The 17011-nt window shown below is 46.1% G+C and overlaps 2 protein-coding genes across 2 annotated transcripts; both read left to right on the top strand.

Moving 5' to 3' along the window:
- Window positions 1-11819: 11819 nt before the first annotated feature.
- LOC125544876 lies at window positions 11820-14711 on the top strand. The gene is made up of 3 exons (XM_048708657.1): window positions 11820-11980; window positions 12071-13887; window positions 14354-14711. Exons 1-3 carry the CDS (start codon window positions 11950-11952, stop codon window positions 14441-14443), a joined length of 1938 nt encoding a protein of 645 aa, XP_048564614.1. The 5' UTR covers window positions 11820-11949; the 3' UTR covers window positions 14444-14711.
- A 167-nt stretch (window positions 14712-14878) lies between these two features.
- LOC125544877 (serpin-Z1-like) lies at window positions 14879-16959 on the top strand. Its single transcript, XM_048708658.1, has 2 exons — window positions 14879-15605; window positions 15707-16959. Exons 1-2 carry the CDS (start codon window positions 15201-15203, stop codon window positions 16499-16501), a joined length of 1200 nt encoding a protein of 399 aa, XP_048564615.1. The 5' UTR covers window positions 14879-15200; the 3' UTR covers window positions 16502-16959.
- The last annotated feature ends 52 nt before the right edge of the window (window positions 16960-17011 follow it).

Below are 17011 nucleotides of genomic sequence, written 5' to 3'. Positions count from 1 at the left end.
ACTTTGGTTCGGCGGTATTGTTGGACGAAGCGGCCCGGACCGACATTACGCGTACGCTTACGCGAGACCGGTTCTCCCGACGTGCTTTGCACATAGGTGGCTTGCGGGTGACAGTTTCTCCAACTTTAGTTGAATCGAGTGTGGCTACGCCCGGTCCTTGCGAAGGTTAAAACAGTACCAACTTGAAAAACTATCGTTGTGGTTTTGATGCGTAGGTAAGATTGGTTCTTGCTTAAGCCCGTAGCAGCCACGTAAAACTTGCAACAACAAAGTAGAGGACGTCTAACTTGTTTTTGCAGGGCATGTTGTGATGTGATATGATCAAGACATGATGCTAAATTTTATTGTATGAGATGATCATGTTTGTAACCGAGTTATCGGCAATTGGCAGGAGCCATATGGTTGTCGCTTTATTGTATGCAATGCAATCGCGCTGTAATGCTTTACTTTATCACTAAACGGTAGCGATAGTCGTGGAAGCACAAGCTTGGCGAGACGACAACGATGCTACGATGGAGATCAAGGTGTCGCGCCGGTGACGATGGTGATCATGACGGTGCTTCGGAGATGGAGATCACAAGCACAAGATGATGATGGCCATATCATATCACTTATATTGATTGCATGTGATGTTTATCTTTTATGCATCTTATCTTGCTTTGATTGACGGTAGCATTATAAGATGATCTCTCACTAATTATCAAGAAGTGTTCTCCCTGAGTATGCACCGTTGCGAAAGTTCTTAGCATGTGCCAGATTGTCTGAGTACTACAATCGCTTGAATCAAGTGGGAGTTAATCTTCCAGATAAGATAGTGATTGACAGAATTCTCTAGTCACCATCACCAAGTTAGTAGAACTTCGTGATGAACTATGATATGCAAGGGATAACGGAAACGATTCCCAAGCTCTTCGTAATGCGGAAATTGATGAAGGTAGAAATCGAGAAAAACATCAAGTGTTGATGGTAGACAAGACCACTAGTTTCAAGAAAAGGGCAGAGGGAAGAAGGGGAACTTCAAAAAGAACAGCAAGCAAGTTGCTGCTCAAGTGAAGAAGCCCAAGTCTGATCCTAAGCCTGAGACTAAGTGCTTCTACTGCAAAGGGACTGGTCACTGGAAGCGGAACTACCCCAAGTGATTGGCGGATAAGAAGGATGGCAAAGTGAACATAAGTATATTTGATATACATGTTATTGATGTGTACTTTACTAGTGTTTATAGCAACCCCTCAGTATTTGATACTAGTTCAGTTGCTAAGATTAGTAACTCGAAACGGGAGTTGCAGAATAAACAGAGACTAGTTAAGGGTGAAGTGACGATGTGTGTTGGAAGTGGTTCCAAGATTGACATGATCATCATCGCACACTCCCTATACTTTCGGGATTAGTGTTGAACCTAAATAAGTGTTATTTGGTGTTTGCGTTGAGCATAATATGATTTGATCATGTTTATTGCAATATGGTTATTCATTTAAGTAAGAGAATAAATTGTTGTTCTGTTTACATGAATAAAACCTTATATGGTTACACACCCAATGAAAATGGTTCGTTGGATCTCGGTCGTAGTAATACACATATTCATGATATTGAAGCTAAAAGAAGCAAAGTTAATAATGATAGTGCAACTTATTTGTGGCACTGCCGTTTAGGTCATATTGGTGTAAAGCGCATGAAGAAACTCCATGCTGATGGGATTTTGGAATCACTTGATTATGAATCAGTTGATGCTTACGAACCATGCCTCATGGGCAAAGATGACTAAGACTCCGTTCTCCGGAACAATGGAGCGAGCGACAGATTTGTTGGAAATCATACATACTGATGTATGTGGTCCGATGAATAGGCTCGTAGCAGGTATCATTATTTTCTAACTTCACAGATGATTTGAGCAGATATGGGTAGATATCTACTTGATGAAACATAAGTCTGAAACATTTGAAAGTTCAAAGAATTTCAGAGTGAAGTGGAAAATCATCGTGACAAGAAAATAAAAGTTTCTACGATATGATCGCAGAGGTAAAATATTTGAGTTACGAGTTTGGCCTTCAATTAAAACAATGTGAAATAGTTTCACTACTCACGCCACCTGGAACACCATAGTGTAATGGTGTGTCCGAACGTCATAACCGTACTTTATTAGATATAGTGCGATCTATGATGTCTCTTACCGATCTACCACTATCGTTTTGGGGTTATGCATTAGAGACAGCTGCATTCACGTTAAATAGGGCACCATCTAAATCCGTTGAGACGACACCGTGTGAACTATGGTTTGGCAAGAAACCTAAGCTGTCGTTTCTTAAAGTTTGGAGTTGCGATGCTTATGTGAAAAAGTTTCATCTCGATAAGCTCAAACTCAAATCGGAGAAATATGTCTTCATAGGATACCCAAAGGAGACAGTTGGGTACACCTTCTATCACAGATCCGAAGGCAAGACATTCGTTGCTAAGAATGGATCCTTTCTAGAGAAGGAGTTTCTCTCGAAAGAAGTGAGTGGGAGGAAAGTAGAACTTGATGAGGTAATGTACCTGCTCCCTTATTGGAAAGTAGTTCATCACAGAAATCTGTTCCTGTGACTACTACACCAATTAGTGAGGAAGCTAATGATGATGATCATGTAACTTCAGATCAAGTTACTACCGAACCTCGTAGGCAAACCAGAGTGAGATCCGCACCAGAGTGGTACGGTAATCCTGTTCTGGAGGTCATGTTACTAGACCATGACGAACTTGCAACTATGAGGAAGCGATGATGAGCCCAGATTCCGCGAAATGGTTTGAGGCCATGAAATCTGAGATATGATCCATGTATGAGAACAAAGTATGGACTTTGATGGATTTGCCCGATGATCGGCAAGCCATAGAAAATAAATGGATCTTCAAGAGGAAGACGGACGCTGATAGTAGTGTTACTATCTACAAAGCTAGAATTGTCGCAAAAAGGTTTTCGACAAGTTCAAGGTGTTGACTACGATGAGAGTTTCTCACTCATATCTATGCTTAAGTCTATCCGAATCATGTTAGCAATTGCCGCATTTTATGAAATCTGACAAATGGATAAACAAAACTGCATTCCTTAATGGATTTATTAAAGAAGAGTTGTATATGATGCAACCAGAAGGTTTTGTCAATCCTAAAGGTACTAACAAAATATGCAAGCTCCAGCGATCCATCTATGGACTGGTGCAAGCATCTCGGAGTTGGAATATACGCTTTGATAAGTTGATCAAAGCATATAGTTTTATACAGACTTGCGGTGAAGCCTGTATTTACAAGAAAGTGAGTGGGAGCACTACAACATTTCTGATAAGTATATGTGAATGACATATTGTTGATCGGAGATAATATAGAATTATTCTGCAAAGCATAAAGGAATGTTTGAAAGGAGTTTTTCAAAGAAAGACCTCGGTGAAGCTGCTTACATATTGAGCATCAAGATCTATAGAGATAGATCAAGATGCTTGATAAGTTTTTCAATGAGTACATACCTTGACAAGATTTTGAAGTAGTTCAAAATGGAACAGTCAAAGAAGGAGTTCTTGCCTGTGTTACAAGGTGTGAAGTTGAGTAAGACTCAAAACCCGACCACGGCAGAAGATAGAGAGAGAATGAAAGTCATTCCCTATGCCTCAGTCATAGGTTCTATAAAGTATGCCATGCTGTGTACCAGATCTATTGTATACCATACACTGTGTTAAGAGAGGGAGTACAATAGTGATCTAGGAGTAGATCAATGGACAGCGGTCAAAATTATCCTTACTGGAATAAGGATATGTTTCTCGATTACGGAGGTGACAAAAGGTTCGTCGTAAAGGGTTACGTCGATGCAAGTTTTGACACTGATCCAGATGACTCTAAGTCTCAATCTGGATACATATTGAAAGTGGGAGCAATTAGCTAGAGTAGCTCCATGCAGAGCATTGTTGACATAGAAATTTGCAAAATACATGCGGATCTGAATGTGGCAGACCCGTTGACTAAACTTCTCTCACAAGCAAAACATGATCACTTTTTGGGTCTTAATCACATAGCGATGTGAACTAGATTATTGAATCTAGTAAACCCTTTGGGTGTTAGTCACATGGAGATGTGAACCAATCACATAAAGATGTGAACTATTGATGTTAAATCACATGGCGATGTGATCTAGATTATTGACTCTAGTGCAAGTGGGAGACTGAAGGAAATATGCCCTAGAGGCAATAATAAAGTTATTATTTATTTCCTTATATCATGATAAATGTTTATTATTCATGCTAGAATTGTATTAACCGGAAACATAATACATGTGTGAATACATAGACAAACAGAGTGTCACTAGTATGCCTCTACTTGACTAGCTCGTTAATCAAAGATGGTTATGTTTCCTAACCATGAGACAAAGAGTTGTTATTTGATTAACGGGATCACATCATTAGGTGAATGATCTGATTGACATGACCCATTCCATTAGCTTAGCACCCGATCGTTTAGTATGTTGCTATTGCTTTCTTCATGACTTATACATGTTCCTATGACTATGAGATTATGCAACTCCCGTTTGCCGGAGGAACACTTTGTGTGCTACCAAACGTCACAACGTAACTGGGTGATTATAAAGGTGCTCTACAGGTGTCTCCAAAGGTACATGTTGGGTTGGCGTATTTCGAGATTAGGATTTGTCCCTCCGATTGTCGGAGAGGGAGAGGTATCTCTGGGCCCTCTCGGTAATGCACATCACATAAGCCTTGCAAGCATTGCAACTAATGAGTTAGTTGTGAGATGATGTATTATGGAACGAGTAAAGAGACTTGCCGGTAACGAGATTGAACTAGGTATTGGAATACCGACGATCGAATCTCGGGCAAGTAACATACCGATGACAAAGGGAACAACGTATGTTGTTATGCGGTCTGACCGATAAAGATCTTCGTAGAATATGTAGGAGCCAATATGAGCATCCAGGTTCCGCTATTGGTTATTGACCGGAGACGTGTCTCGGTCATGTCTACATTGTTCTCGAACCCGTAGGGTCCGCACGCTTAAGGTTACGATGATAGTTTTATTATGAGTTTATGCATTTTGATGTACCGAAGTTTGTTCGGAGTCCCAGATGTGATCACGAACATGACGAGGAGTCTCGAAATGGTCGAGACATAAAGATTGATATATTGGAAGCCTATGTTTGGATATCGGAAGTGTTCCGGGTGAAATCGGGATTTTACCGGAGTACCGGGAGGTTACCGGAACCCCCCGGGAGCTATATGGGCCATAGTGGGCCTTAGTGGAAAAGAGAAGGGGCAGCCCAAAGTGGGCCGCGCGCCCCTCCCCTCCCTTGGTCCGAATAGGACAAGGAGAGGGGGCCGGTCACCCTCTCTCTTTTCCCCCCTCCACGAATCCTATTCCAACTAGGATTGGGGGGGGAATCCTACTCCCAGAGGGAGTAGGACTCTCCTGGCGCGCCTCTCCTAGGCCGGCCGCACCCCCCCCCCTTTAGTCCTTTATATACGGAGGCAGGGGCACCCCAGAAACACACAAGTCGATCCACGTGATCATATTCTTAGCCGTGTGCGGTGCCCCCTTCCACCATAGTCCTCGATAATATTATAGCGGTGCTTAGGCGAAGCCCTGCGACAGTAGTACATCAAGATCGTCACCACACCGTCGTGCTGACGAAACTCTTCCCCGACACTTTGCTGGATCGGAGTCCGGGGATCGTCATCGAGCTGAACGTGTGCTAAAACTCGGAGGTGCCGTAGTTTCGGTGCTTGATCAGTCGGGCCGTGAAGACGTATGACTACATCAACCAAACGCTTCCGTTGTCGATCTACAAGGTACGTAGATCACACTCTCCCCTCGTTGCTATGCATCACCATGATTTTGCGTGTGCGTAGGAAAATTTTGAAATTACTACGTTCCCCAACATTTTCAATCTATACAACAAAAATACCAAAAATATTTATCTTATTATCTTTATCAGATCTCACTTTTGTAAGTGGCCATGAAGGGATTGACAACCCCTTTATCGCGTTGGTTGCGTGTAGTCTCCTACTGGATTGATACCTTGGTTCTCAAAAACTGAGGGAAATACTTACGCTACTTTGCTGCATTACCCTTTCCTCTTCAAGGGAAAACCAACACATGCTCAAGAGGTAGCACCTTGGCAAAGGAATCCAGATTTCACAAGAGAACCAAGCACATCAAGAGACACTTCAATTCCATGCGTGATCAAGTCAATGAGGGAGACATAGAGATTTGCAAGATACATATGGATCTGAATGTTGCAGACCCGTTGACTAAGCCTCTCTCACGAGAAAAACATGATCAGCACCAAGACTCCATGGGTGTTAGAATCATAACAATGTAATCTAGATTATTGACTCTAGTGCAAGTGGGAGACTGAAGGAATACGCCCTAGAGGCAATAATAAAGTTGTTATTTATATTTCCTTATATCATGATAAATATTTATTATTCATGCTAGAATTGTATTAACCGGAAACTTAGTACATGTGTGAATACATAGACAAACAGAGTGTCACTAGTATGCCTCTACTTGACTAGCTCGTTAATCAAAGATGGTTAAGTTTCCTAGCCATGGACAAAGATTGTCATTTGATAAACGGGATCACATCATTAGAGAATGATGTGATCGACTTGACCCATCCGTTAGCTTAGCACGATGATCGTTTAGTTTACTACTACTGCTTTCTCCATAGCTTATACATGTTTCTATGACTATGAGATTATGCAACTCCCGAATACCGGAGGAACACTTAGTATGCTATCAAACGTCACAACGTAACTGGGTGACTATAAAGATGCTCTACACGTGTCTCCGATGGTGTTTGTTGAGTTGGCATAGATCGAGATTAGGATTTGTCACTTTGTGTATCGGAGAGGTATCTCTGGGCCCTCTCGGTAATGCACATCACTATGAGCCTTGCAAGCAATGTGACTAATGAGTTAGTTATGGGATGTTGCATTACGGAACGAGTACACAGACTTGCCAGTAACGAGATTGAACTAGGTATTGAGATACCGACGATCGAATCTCGGGCAAGTAACATACCGATGACAAAGGGAACAACGTATGTTGTTATGCGGTTTGATCGATAAAGATCTTCGTAGAATATGTAGGAACCAATATGATCATCCAGGTTCCACTATTGGTTATTGACCGGAGATGAGTCCCGGTCATGTCTACATAGTTCTCGAACCCGTAGGGTCCGCACGCTTAACGTTCAGTGACGATCGGTATTATGAGTTTATGTGTTTTGATGTACCGAAGGTAGTTCGGAGTCCCGGATATGATCACGGACATGACGAGGAGTCTTGGAATGGTCGAGACATAAAGATCGATATATTGGAAGCCTATGTTTGGACATCGGAATGGTTTCGGGTGAGTTCGGGCATTTACCAGAGTATCGGGAGGTTACGAGAACCCCCGAGGGAGTATATGGGCCTTATTGGGCCTTAGTGGAAAAGAGGAGAGGAAGGGAAAGGTGGAGGGCGCGCCCTCCTAGCCCAATCCGAATTGGGTGGGGGGCCGGGCCCCCCTTCCTTCCTTCTCTCTCCCCCTTCCTTCTCTCCTACTCCTACTAGGGAAAGGGGGAATCCTACTCCCGGTGGGAGTAGGACTCCCCCTTGGGTGCGCCATAGAGAGGGCCGACCCTCCCCTCCTCCACTCCTTTATATACGGGGGAAGGGGGCACCCCATAGACATACAGGTTGATCTCTTAGCCGTGTGCGGTGCCCCCCTCCACAGATTTCCACCTCGGTCATATCGTTGTAGTGCTTAGGCGAAGCCCTGCGCTGGTAAATTCATCATCATCGTCATTACGCCGTCATGCTGACGAAGCTCTCCCCCGACACTCAGCTGGATCTAGAGTTCGTGGGACGTCACCGAGCTGAACGTGTGCGGATCACGGAGGTGCCGTACCTAGGATCGGCCGGATCGTGAAGACGTACGACTACATCAACCGCGTTGTCATAATGCTTCCGTTTACGGTCTACGAGGGTACGTGGACAACACTCTTCCCCTCTCGTTGCTATGCATCACCTAGATGGATCTTGCATGTGCGTAGGATTTTTTTTGAAATTACTGTGTTCCCCAACAGTGTGACCCTGTATGTTCGGTGTAGACATGACCGGAACTCTTTCCGATGAATGATCAATAGCGGAACCATGGACATCCATATTGACCCCTATACCCACATGAATGAATATTCAAGTGAACCTGCGGTTACTGAATGTTGTTCCTATTGCTTCGTGATATGTTACAAATACCCGAGGTGAGATTTAATGCATTCCCGTGAATCAACAACTTGTTCACTATGTCAGTTTCCTCATTGCCGGTTTTGTTCTCTTTTCTTGTTCCCGCATTCCAGCATCCCCCGTGATCAAATGAAGTTGTGTCTAGCCAGAAGATAATGGATACTGTAACACCAAGAGGACCCGAAGAATATCTCGCCATCATCGGGGGAGGAAATCACAATCTTGAGATATCAAGTACCTTGTCATACTTTTCCATGAACCCAAAAGCCGCCGGAATAGCCAACCTGTTACGAATGATGCTTAACTAACCCCAAAGTTCATGAAGCAAGTATGAAGGAACTCGATACTCTCATGTTCTAAGGAATTATGCAAACGCTAACTTTCTCTATGTTATAAAACCATTAACTTGTGACGAATGTATCTCATAGCATGACATCAATTTGGGTCGATTCAACACAAGTGTTCTTCTAACATTGTGTCCTCAAAGTTGCTGGCATAGTCATGCTCATGATCAAGAAACGTGACCATCGTGCAACACTTGAGCTAGTCCTAGAAGCACGACTAGGAATACATTTTACCGTTTATTATTCCACACATGCAAATGGGTTTCCCTCTGAGACTTTATGGATATACAGACTCAAGGACCAAAGCAGTTATAGCATGAAATATAAACTTTAATCATGAGCTTGGAGAATAATTATAGTTGTTATTATTGCCTCTAGGGCATATCTCCTACACGGACTTGATGCCACCATGTCCCTTGATGCTTGAGACTTTTCACATCAACTAGATCTTTTAGCTATTTAATATTGTAGCTAGCGTGTCGATTGACACATTACCTTAATTTTCTGGTTGCCTATTTGTCATCAACTAGAAAATATATAGGGTCGCGCTATTTGTCATCCTGGGTGAGGAATAGTTATTCTTCACCCCCCTTGTATTTTACCATCAATACATCGTAATTTTACGTTCCGTAAGTTTTTTTTTTATTTCCGACGCAAAAAGGACCGTAAGAAAATATATAATCGCCGTAAAAAATATTTTATGTTATGTAAAATTACAAACGTAAAAAACATAGTCTAAAATACACATAAATTACAAATTTTCTTGTCTTATGACATATATTTTTATTTTCTTATGTCAAATTTTACATAGTGAATCAATAGGAATGTAACTATTTGAATTCGAAACGTAATTTAATTATGAAATGATCGTAAGATTACCTCGGGTGAAGAATAACTTATTCTGCACCCAGGGTGACGAATAGCGCGATATATATATATATATATATATAGTATTACTATTCATCACCCAGGGTGAGGAATAGTTATTCTTCACCCTCTCTATTATACAATCAATGCACCGTAATTTTACGTTCCGTAAGTATTGTCTTATTTTCGACGCAAAAAGAGACCGTAAGAAAATATATAATTATCGTAAAATATATTTTATATTATGTAAAATTACAAACGTAAAAACATAGTCTAAAATACACATAAACTACAAATTTTCTTATCTTATGACCTATATTTTTATTTTCTTATGTCAAATTTTACGTAGTGAATCAATAGGAATGTAACTATTTGAATTCCAAACATAATTTAATTATGAAATAATCGTAAGATTACCTCGGGTGAAGAATAACTTATTCTGCACCCTGGGTGATGAATAGTAACACTATATATATATATAGTATTCTGGTAGATTAGAAATACTTAGTCATGCTCATTATTCTATAGGTGCTTATTTGAATGAGTGCTAATAAGTTTGAATTTGAAGATTGTGATAATGATACAACCACATGCTATACGGGCACTACCTTGATTGATTAGTTAGCTCTTCCTTATTGTCGTCATCACCATACCGCAGATGGGATAGCTGCCCTATGGGAGTATCCTCAGCACAAAGGGGAGTGGACTGTGAACTGCGGTTACTTTCATGTTGACACCTAGTGGGCATGTCGCAGTAAGTGTGTTATAATGAAAGAACTCGTCATAATATCCCTGTCGATACTCCGAATGTTGGGTTCTATACCATCGACCACTGGTGGTAATAAGTTGAGATTGTGTTGTGTGGGTAAAGCGTACAACCTTTGCAGAGTGTAAAACTATTTGAATAGCCATATCCGCAGTCATGGACGACACATAAATATTTCTTGACATACATGACATGTCTGCTTTATTCCCTCTTGGTCCTATTCTTGGAACATATGAAGAACATGAGTTGGTCGGAGACCCTCACCTTGAAGAAAGTTATGTTGAGATAAAATAATATTTTTGTCTAGAACTCTTTTTATCCAACTACTATGATATTTCAAACAAAATTAGCTTTTAAGCAAATAAGTCATATAGCCTTCCTTTGAAGCCTCATGTAGCTAACATGTCCTCCTTTGAGGGAGGTATGTTGAAACATGTGATGGACTAATGGCAATAGTTTGGTTGAAAAACAGAGTTCCATGAAGATGAAGACGAAGATGATGAATACGTTGGGGTGCCACGTCAGCGGCGAAAACAGTCCACAAACGCCGGCAAGAACGGCCGTCGAGTGTGGCGTGCTGCTGGAGAGAGTTATGTGGGTGCGGGTGGTAGCCTGGGTGCCGAAACTGGGCGGTAGCGGCCAGGCTATGTGGCTATCAATGAAAGGGAGAAGGGAATGGCCAATATGCCACCGACTAGCAGGCCAGGGAAAGGACAAGGCCGAGCGTCGCGCGAGTCCGCTCGATGATTGCGCCGACACAAACACGGCCCAAAATTGGACTTGAAGTGAATCACGCGTGAACAAAAAATGGATGCGTTTCTATTTATGTTGGTGCGTTGGACTGTGATTTATGCCCGTTTCGATTTAAATGGATGCGTCGAGAAGTATGGTTGGCGTGTTCAAGTTGCTCTAAGTACTACTAAAATACAAAGTCATGGTGATAGGATACAAGCGACGTAGAGCTGTGCGACACGACTTTGTCACCGAGCAATCAAACTCTTTTTTCATATAGATGAGCAAAATCAAAGTTTGATCAAAGCCTTATTTACAGTGAGGTGAGAGCTGGTGCCACTAGACACTTCGCAGGATCCACGTCTCTCGGTAAAAAAATGCAGGATCCACGTCTCAGAAAAAACGCAGGAACCAGCCAAGGAAACACGTGCCTGCCGCGCTGGCGTGCACGTGTGGAGAGTGCGTACCCGCGTAGCGTAGCCTTGCCCCGCCCCGCCCCGCCCCGCCCCACCCCAACGGTCGGTTCGGTCGATGCAGTCGGTTCGAATTTTGAAATAAATATCCCCTTCCTTCCTTCCTCCGCCTCCTTCAAGATTCAAGAATGATGACACAGGGCTTCGAAGATCTTTTTGTGTTATGATTGTTTTAAGGTATTTTAGGTGTTTATGTTTTTTTGTTTTTGTGTTTCAGTATACTTGTAAGGATCACCTACTCTGTACTGATTCGTGATTTGAATGAACAATTTCTTTAAAAAAATGTACGCAGGATCCAGCCAAGGAAACACGTGCCCGCCGCGCTGGCGTGCACGTGTGAAGAGCGCGTACCCGCGTAGCGTAGAGTTGCCTTGCCCCAACGGTCGGTTCGGCAGATGCAGTCGGTTCGAATTTCGAAATAAATATCCCCTTCCTTCTTTCCTCCGCCTCCCCCAAATCCATTCCCCTCCCTTTCCCGATCAGTCGCCACCGCCGCCACCGCCGCCGCCGACATGGATTTGCCCAAGCGAGCTCTCCCCCAAGGTAAATAGCGATCCTCTCCTTGGTTTCCCCCAATCTTTGTCTGCTGCTTCCTTAACAGATCCGTCCGTTCTTGTTTGTTCACGCGGCCAGGTTCCCCGCGACGAAGCCCCAGGGCCATGGAGGGCGACGAGAACGCGGCCCCGAGGCGCCCCGCCGCGGCGGGGCCCGCGTCCCCGCAGAGGAAGAAGGTTCTGGGGGAGCGGAACGGCGCCGGCCGCGGGCAGGAGGGCGCCGCGTCGGCCGCCAAGGCCGCCGCGCTCGCCACGCCGCCTCCCACCGGAGGGGGGGCGGGGACGTACGACCCCAAGACGAACTACACCACGCCGCGGCCCGACTTCCTGCGCTACGACCCCAAGCGGAGCCGCGAGATCATCCTCCGCCTGGGGCGCGAGGTGGAGGGCGGCGACAGCTCCAGCGCCACCTCGGGCACCGAGCTCTCCGAGGTGCTGTCTTCCGGCTCGTCGGCGGCGAGAGGGGGCGACTCCGAGTGCGACGACGACGAGGAGGTGGTGCCTGCGCAAGGACGGGGAGGCCGCTGGGCGCGGCGACTGCTGCTGCTGCTCGTGTCCTCGGCCTGCCTCTTGTGCTACATCTACTGTATGAGTTCCGCTCCCTTCCCTGCTACTACTTCAGAAGAACCCGTCAGTTTCGTCGGATTGAATGGGAGCATGTCTGATGTCGGTGTTCACGAGGTAGTTCCTCTACCGGGGCCAATTCAGTATGAACATGAGGCAGATATAGGCCAATCTGTGGTCGGGGGCAGTGACGATGGCATCCCTTTGCACGGCCCAGGAGCTTCACCTAGCAATTTCATGGCAGTTGCAATGGTGGGAATGGCAGATGCCTGCCCTAATGTTGCCTTCGGAGAATTTACATGCCAAATCGGGGATGAGAGCAGCGAGATTTTGGATGTTCTGAATGAAGATTCTGGGATAGGCGAGCTGAAATCGGAAGCGAGCATGAGGCCACTCGAGAATGCTGAAGAAAGCAGTGAAGTTGTATGCTCGGGTGGAGATGTCACTGAAGTTCCCTTTGGTTCCACCCACAGCGATGATATGGATGAGAACAAGCTAGGATTAGTTCCTCAAGAGACAGGGGGAGATGAATCAAAACAATCCATGCCACAGTTGGTCACCATGGATGAAATTCTGGAATCAGAAAGCGTGAAGGTGGTGAGTGATGATAAGGGTTTGGAAACTGAGAGGTTGGATCAAGAAGAATTCGACTCGTTGGGGTATGAGAACACAGCTGAAGGTGCCAAGAAACTTGTTGATATGGTGAAAATCCTGTGGTCTGCAGTGGAACCACATTTGCTGAAGATGCTGGCATGCTTATCTGTTGCAGGCCTTGTGACTCTTATGATCAAGTATTCCCAAAGGTCTCGCAAGGTCAAGGTGCCCGTGTCACAACGTATGCCTTCAGTTCCACCCAGGCGAGTGCCAGTACTAGCTCCACATAATACTGTGCCACTGCCGGCGTTCCATTCAGAGCAACCTGTGCAACGGATTGTGCCCAAACAAGAGTCATCTGCCTGCTTGGAGCCTCCTATGCATTCCTTGTTGTCAGAGTCAGACCAATCTGTGTGCCTCAATGTTCCATCAAGTGGTCATAGGGATCATGATCAGAAAGTTCAGCAAGAGGATGGTGGTGGCGTTGAAAGGGCTTCAGATGGCAGTACTGTGGATCAGAAAGATACTGACAGATCAAAGCCACCAGTGGTTCAGTTGCTCGGAGAGTTCTCATTTGTCGATGCAGATAGCTCAAGACGGAGGTCTGCCAAAGACTCAATTCAGCATGGTGGAGACGTCACGGTTCAGGAATCCATGTCTTCGAGGAAGCGTGTAGTCAAGACGCAAAAGGATTCTGACAAAATGCAAACCCCTGGTCTTCAAGCAGCAAGAAAGAAGGTAAATTCTTGTTTCTTTTCCAGACATCTTTTGGCGTTGTATTTTTGTGTGCGAAGTGTGAGTGCGTCATATGAGATTATCCTGCCTTTTGAGGACATCTGTTGGCATTGCATTTTAGTTCCTTAGGAAGTGAGTTCTAGAATTATCTGAACTTACACCAAACAGGTATTTTGGCCCTGCAAATTAGACAGGTACACAAAAGTAGTTACTACCTTAGAACATTCACATTAGTGGCCACTATTATGATATATGTGAAATCATCATTGCTAGTCTTACTTATAGTCTGATCCAGAACACCTTACATTGCACATTTGAAAATAAATTAAGTTAAATACATCTACGCACAGTGCTTCAGATTTATCTTATCATTACCATTATGCCCCAGGCATTAAGTTTGCTTTCAAGCTTTTATTCCCCACAGTGCTTCAAGCTTGCTATTAACTCGATGTGTTATTCTGTTTAACAGGAGACTGCAAGAGCAGAAGAAGAGAAGGTGGATGCTACACCGACTCCGCTGAGGCGTTCAAACCGTCTCCGTAAACTGGCTTCTCCTTGAGCCAAGGCAAACACGGTGCATTTTGCTGATGTCGGCTGCTGATTCTTCGTGTGGTGCTGGGAGCTGTGGGAGACATCACCTAGTTGTAACCCAACGATGCTAAGATTTGGTGCTGTAGCTGTAATAGGTTAACTAGTGTAAAAGGCTTGCAGTGTGTTTGGTTTCCCAGAAAACCTGTATAATCTGCATTTGACATTATTGTACTGTACTCATTACCTGTCCCTAACGGTGAAACGGAGTGTTTTTTCTTTTGTTGACATGGGTAAAACAGAGATTGTTGGTGGTATTGGGCAAGTTAATCTCACCCACTCTATCGAATTAGTCATTATTCTCCTGATTAATCTCTGAATTATGTTGGCCCCCGGATTCAGAGGTGTCACAACTTAGTGTTGTATTACCTTCCTTCTCCAGTTCAGTTTCTTATAAAAGAAAACGATCCCAGTAAATTTAAGACTCTGGTTAACATTACAGGAAGGTTTAAATAGAAGGTTCAAATTTCTGAGAAAAGATTGGATAGTTTATCAGCCTAAATCATAAGCAACCCATCGACGTGGAACCAGTGGAAGGCTCATTCAGTCATTTGGCAGAAGAGAAATCCGAAGCGTCCCACCAACGCGACGCGGCACAACACCTCGCGTCCAGCGCACGCACCATTTGCTTTGCTGCACGGAACTTGAACTACAGAGCCCAAAACCAAACCCCTCGCCGTCGCAACCAAAACCCCCACCCCACCCGCCGACCAGAGCCAGGGCCCGCCATGGAGCTCGCGGAGGCCGCCAGGGACGAGGCCGCCTTCGCCATGCGCGTGCTCCGCCACCTCGCCTGCGCTGGTGGCACGGCGGCCGCATCGGGCGCCAACCTCGCAGTCTCCCCTCTCTCCATCCACGCCGCGCTGGCGCTGCTCGGCGCGGGCGCCCGGGGCGCCACGCTCGACCAGGTCGTCGCCTTCCTCGGCCCCGCCGGCGGCCCCGCGCACGCCGCGCTCGCGTCCCACGTCGCGCTGCGCCTCCTCTCCGACAGCCCCGGCGACGACGGCGGGCCCAGCGTGCGCTTCGCCAACGGCGTGTGGGTCGACGCCGCCATGCGCCTCAAGGTCGCCTACGCCGCCCTCGTCTCCCAGCACTACCGCGCCCAGGCGCTCCCGGCGTCCTTCAAGGACATGGTGAGGCTGCCTGTACCCTCCCTCTGCAACATTTTTCCACGAAATTCGCCCCGGAATCTCGCAACGATCGGCTCACGATTCGCGTCCGTGTCTCGATGCAGCCAGAGGAGGCGAGAACCCAGATCAACCGGTGGTTCGAGAGCGCGACGGCGGGCCGGATCAAGGGCCTCCTGCCCCAGGGCTCCATCAACGGCGCGACGCTGGCCGTGCTCGGGAACGCGCTCTACTTCAAGGGCGCCTGGTCTCGCAAGTTCGACCCCCGGCTCACCCTCGACGACACCTTCCACCTCCCCGCCGGCGGCAGCGTCCGCGCGCCCTTCATGTCGAGCAGCGACCGCCAGCAGCACGTCGCCTGCCGCTCCGGCTACAAGGTGCTGAGGCTGCCGTACGCGCGCGGCCGCGAGCGGCGGTACTTCTCCATGTACATCTACCTCCCCGACGAGCGCGACGGACTGCAGAGCCTGCTGCACAGGCTGGGGTCCGACCCGGCGCTGCTGGAGAGCTCCACGACGCTGACGGCCCAGGTCCCGGTCGGCGCCTTCAAGGTGCCCAGGTTCACCATCTCGTGCAAGACGGACGCGACCGAGCTGCTGCAGGACCTCGGCCTGCGCCTGCCGTTCGCACCCCTCGCCGCCGACTTCTCCGAGATGCTGGATTCGGCGGCGCCGCTCGTCGTGTCGGCTGTCTTCAACCGGTCCTTCGTCGAGGTGAACGAGGAAGGGACGGAGGCGGCCGCGGCGAGTGCCGTTGTTGCGTCCTTTGGCGCCGCGGCGGTGAGGACGCCGGTTCAGGTTGTGGACTTCGTGGCCGACCACCCGTTCGTGTTCTTGATCAAGGAGGAGCTCAGCGGCGTCGTGGTTTTCGCCGGGCAAGTGATCAATCCGTTGGTTCCATGAATCTGGCTGTGCAGACACAAAACAAAGTATCTTTTTCCTTTTGGGGCTTTCAGGATGTTATTTTGTGTAATGTGTAGTGTCCTTTTTCTTCTTTTAGTGAACTTTTCTGCCTGTTGATACATTACTTGCCTTTTCAAAGATGTGTCCAGTACTCCAATATGATTGGAGGGAATACCATCTTTGCTATGTGGATCCAAGATACACTTCGAAAGGGACACCAGAAATGAAGGAGACATAAAACCTATGTGCAACAGAAAGTTTCACACTTGCCAGCAATCGAAAATGGTACACAGACCTGAAAACACACATGTCAAAAACAACGGCATCAGACGCATATAAACAGTAAACATTGAGCTGCAGTTTTTTAATGGTTTCAGGAGGACGAGATATCTCAGCATGAAGTTACTACTGAACATAAAATTTGAATACCAGGAGCTTCCTGGGTCATAAAGAGAACTCTAGAATCTACAGTAGATCCTGTCATCGTGCAGTTCAGATTTAGCAATTCAG

The sequence above is a fragment of the Triticum urartu genome, chromosome 3 (assembly GCF_003073215.2).
Source record: "Triticum urartu cultivar G1812 chromosome 3, Tu2.1, whole genome shotgun sequence".
Classification (NCBI taxonomy): Eukaryota; Viridiplantae; Streptophyta; class Magnoliopsida; order Poales; family Poaceae; genus Triticum; species Triticum urartu.
Note: the sequence above shows the minus strand (reverse complement) of the source record. Positions and strands in the feature narration are given on the sequence as shown.

Excerpts from the sequence above, each read along its gene's own strand:
- LOC125544876 (XM_048708657.1), top strand. The coding sequence starts at position 11,950 with ATGGATTTGCCCAAGCGAGCTCTCCCCCAAG. Across the intron at positions 11,981-12,070 it reads CAAGCGAGCTCTCCCCCAAG|GTTCCCCGCGACGAAGCCCC; the intron begins GTAAATAGCGAT and ends TCACGCGGCCAG. Across the intron at positions 13,888-14,353 it reads TTCAAGCAGCAAGAAAGAAG|GAGACTGCAAGAGCAGAAGA; the intron begins GTAAATTCTTGT and ends TCTGTTTAACAG.
- LOC125544877 (XM_048708658.1), top strand. The coding sequence starts at position 15,201 with ATGGAGCTCGCGGAGGCCGCCAGGGACGAGGCCGCCTTCGCCATGCGC. Across the intron at positions 15,606-15,706 it reads CGGCGTCCTTCAAGGACATG|CCAGAGGAGGCGAGAACCCA; the intron begins GTGAGGCTGCCT and ends GTCTCGATGCAG.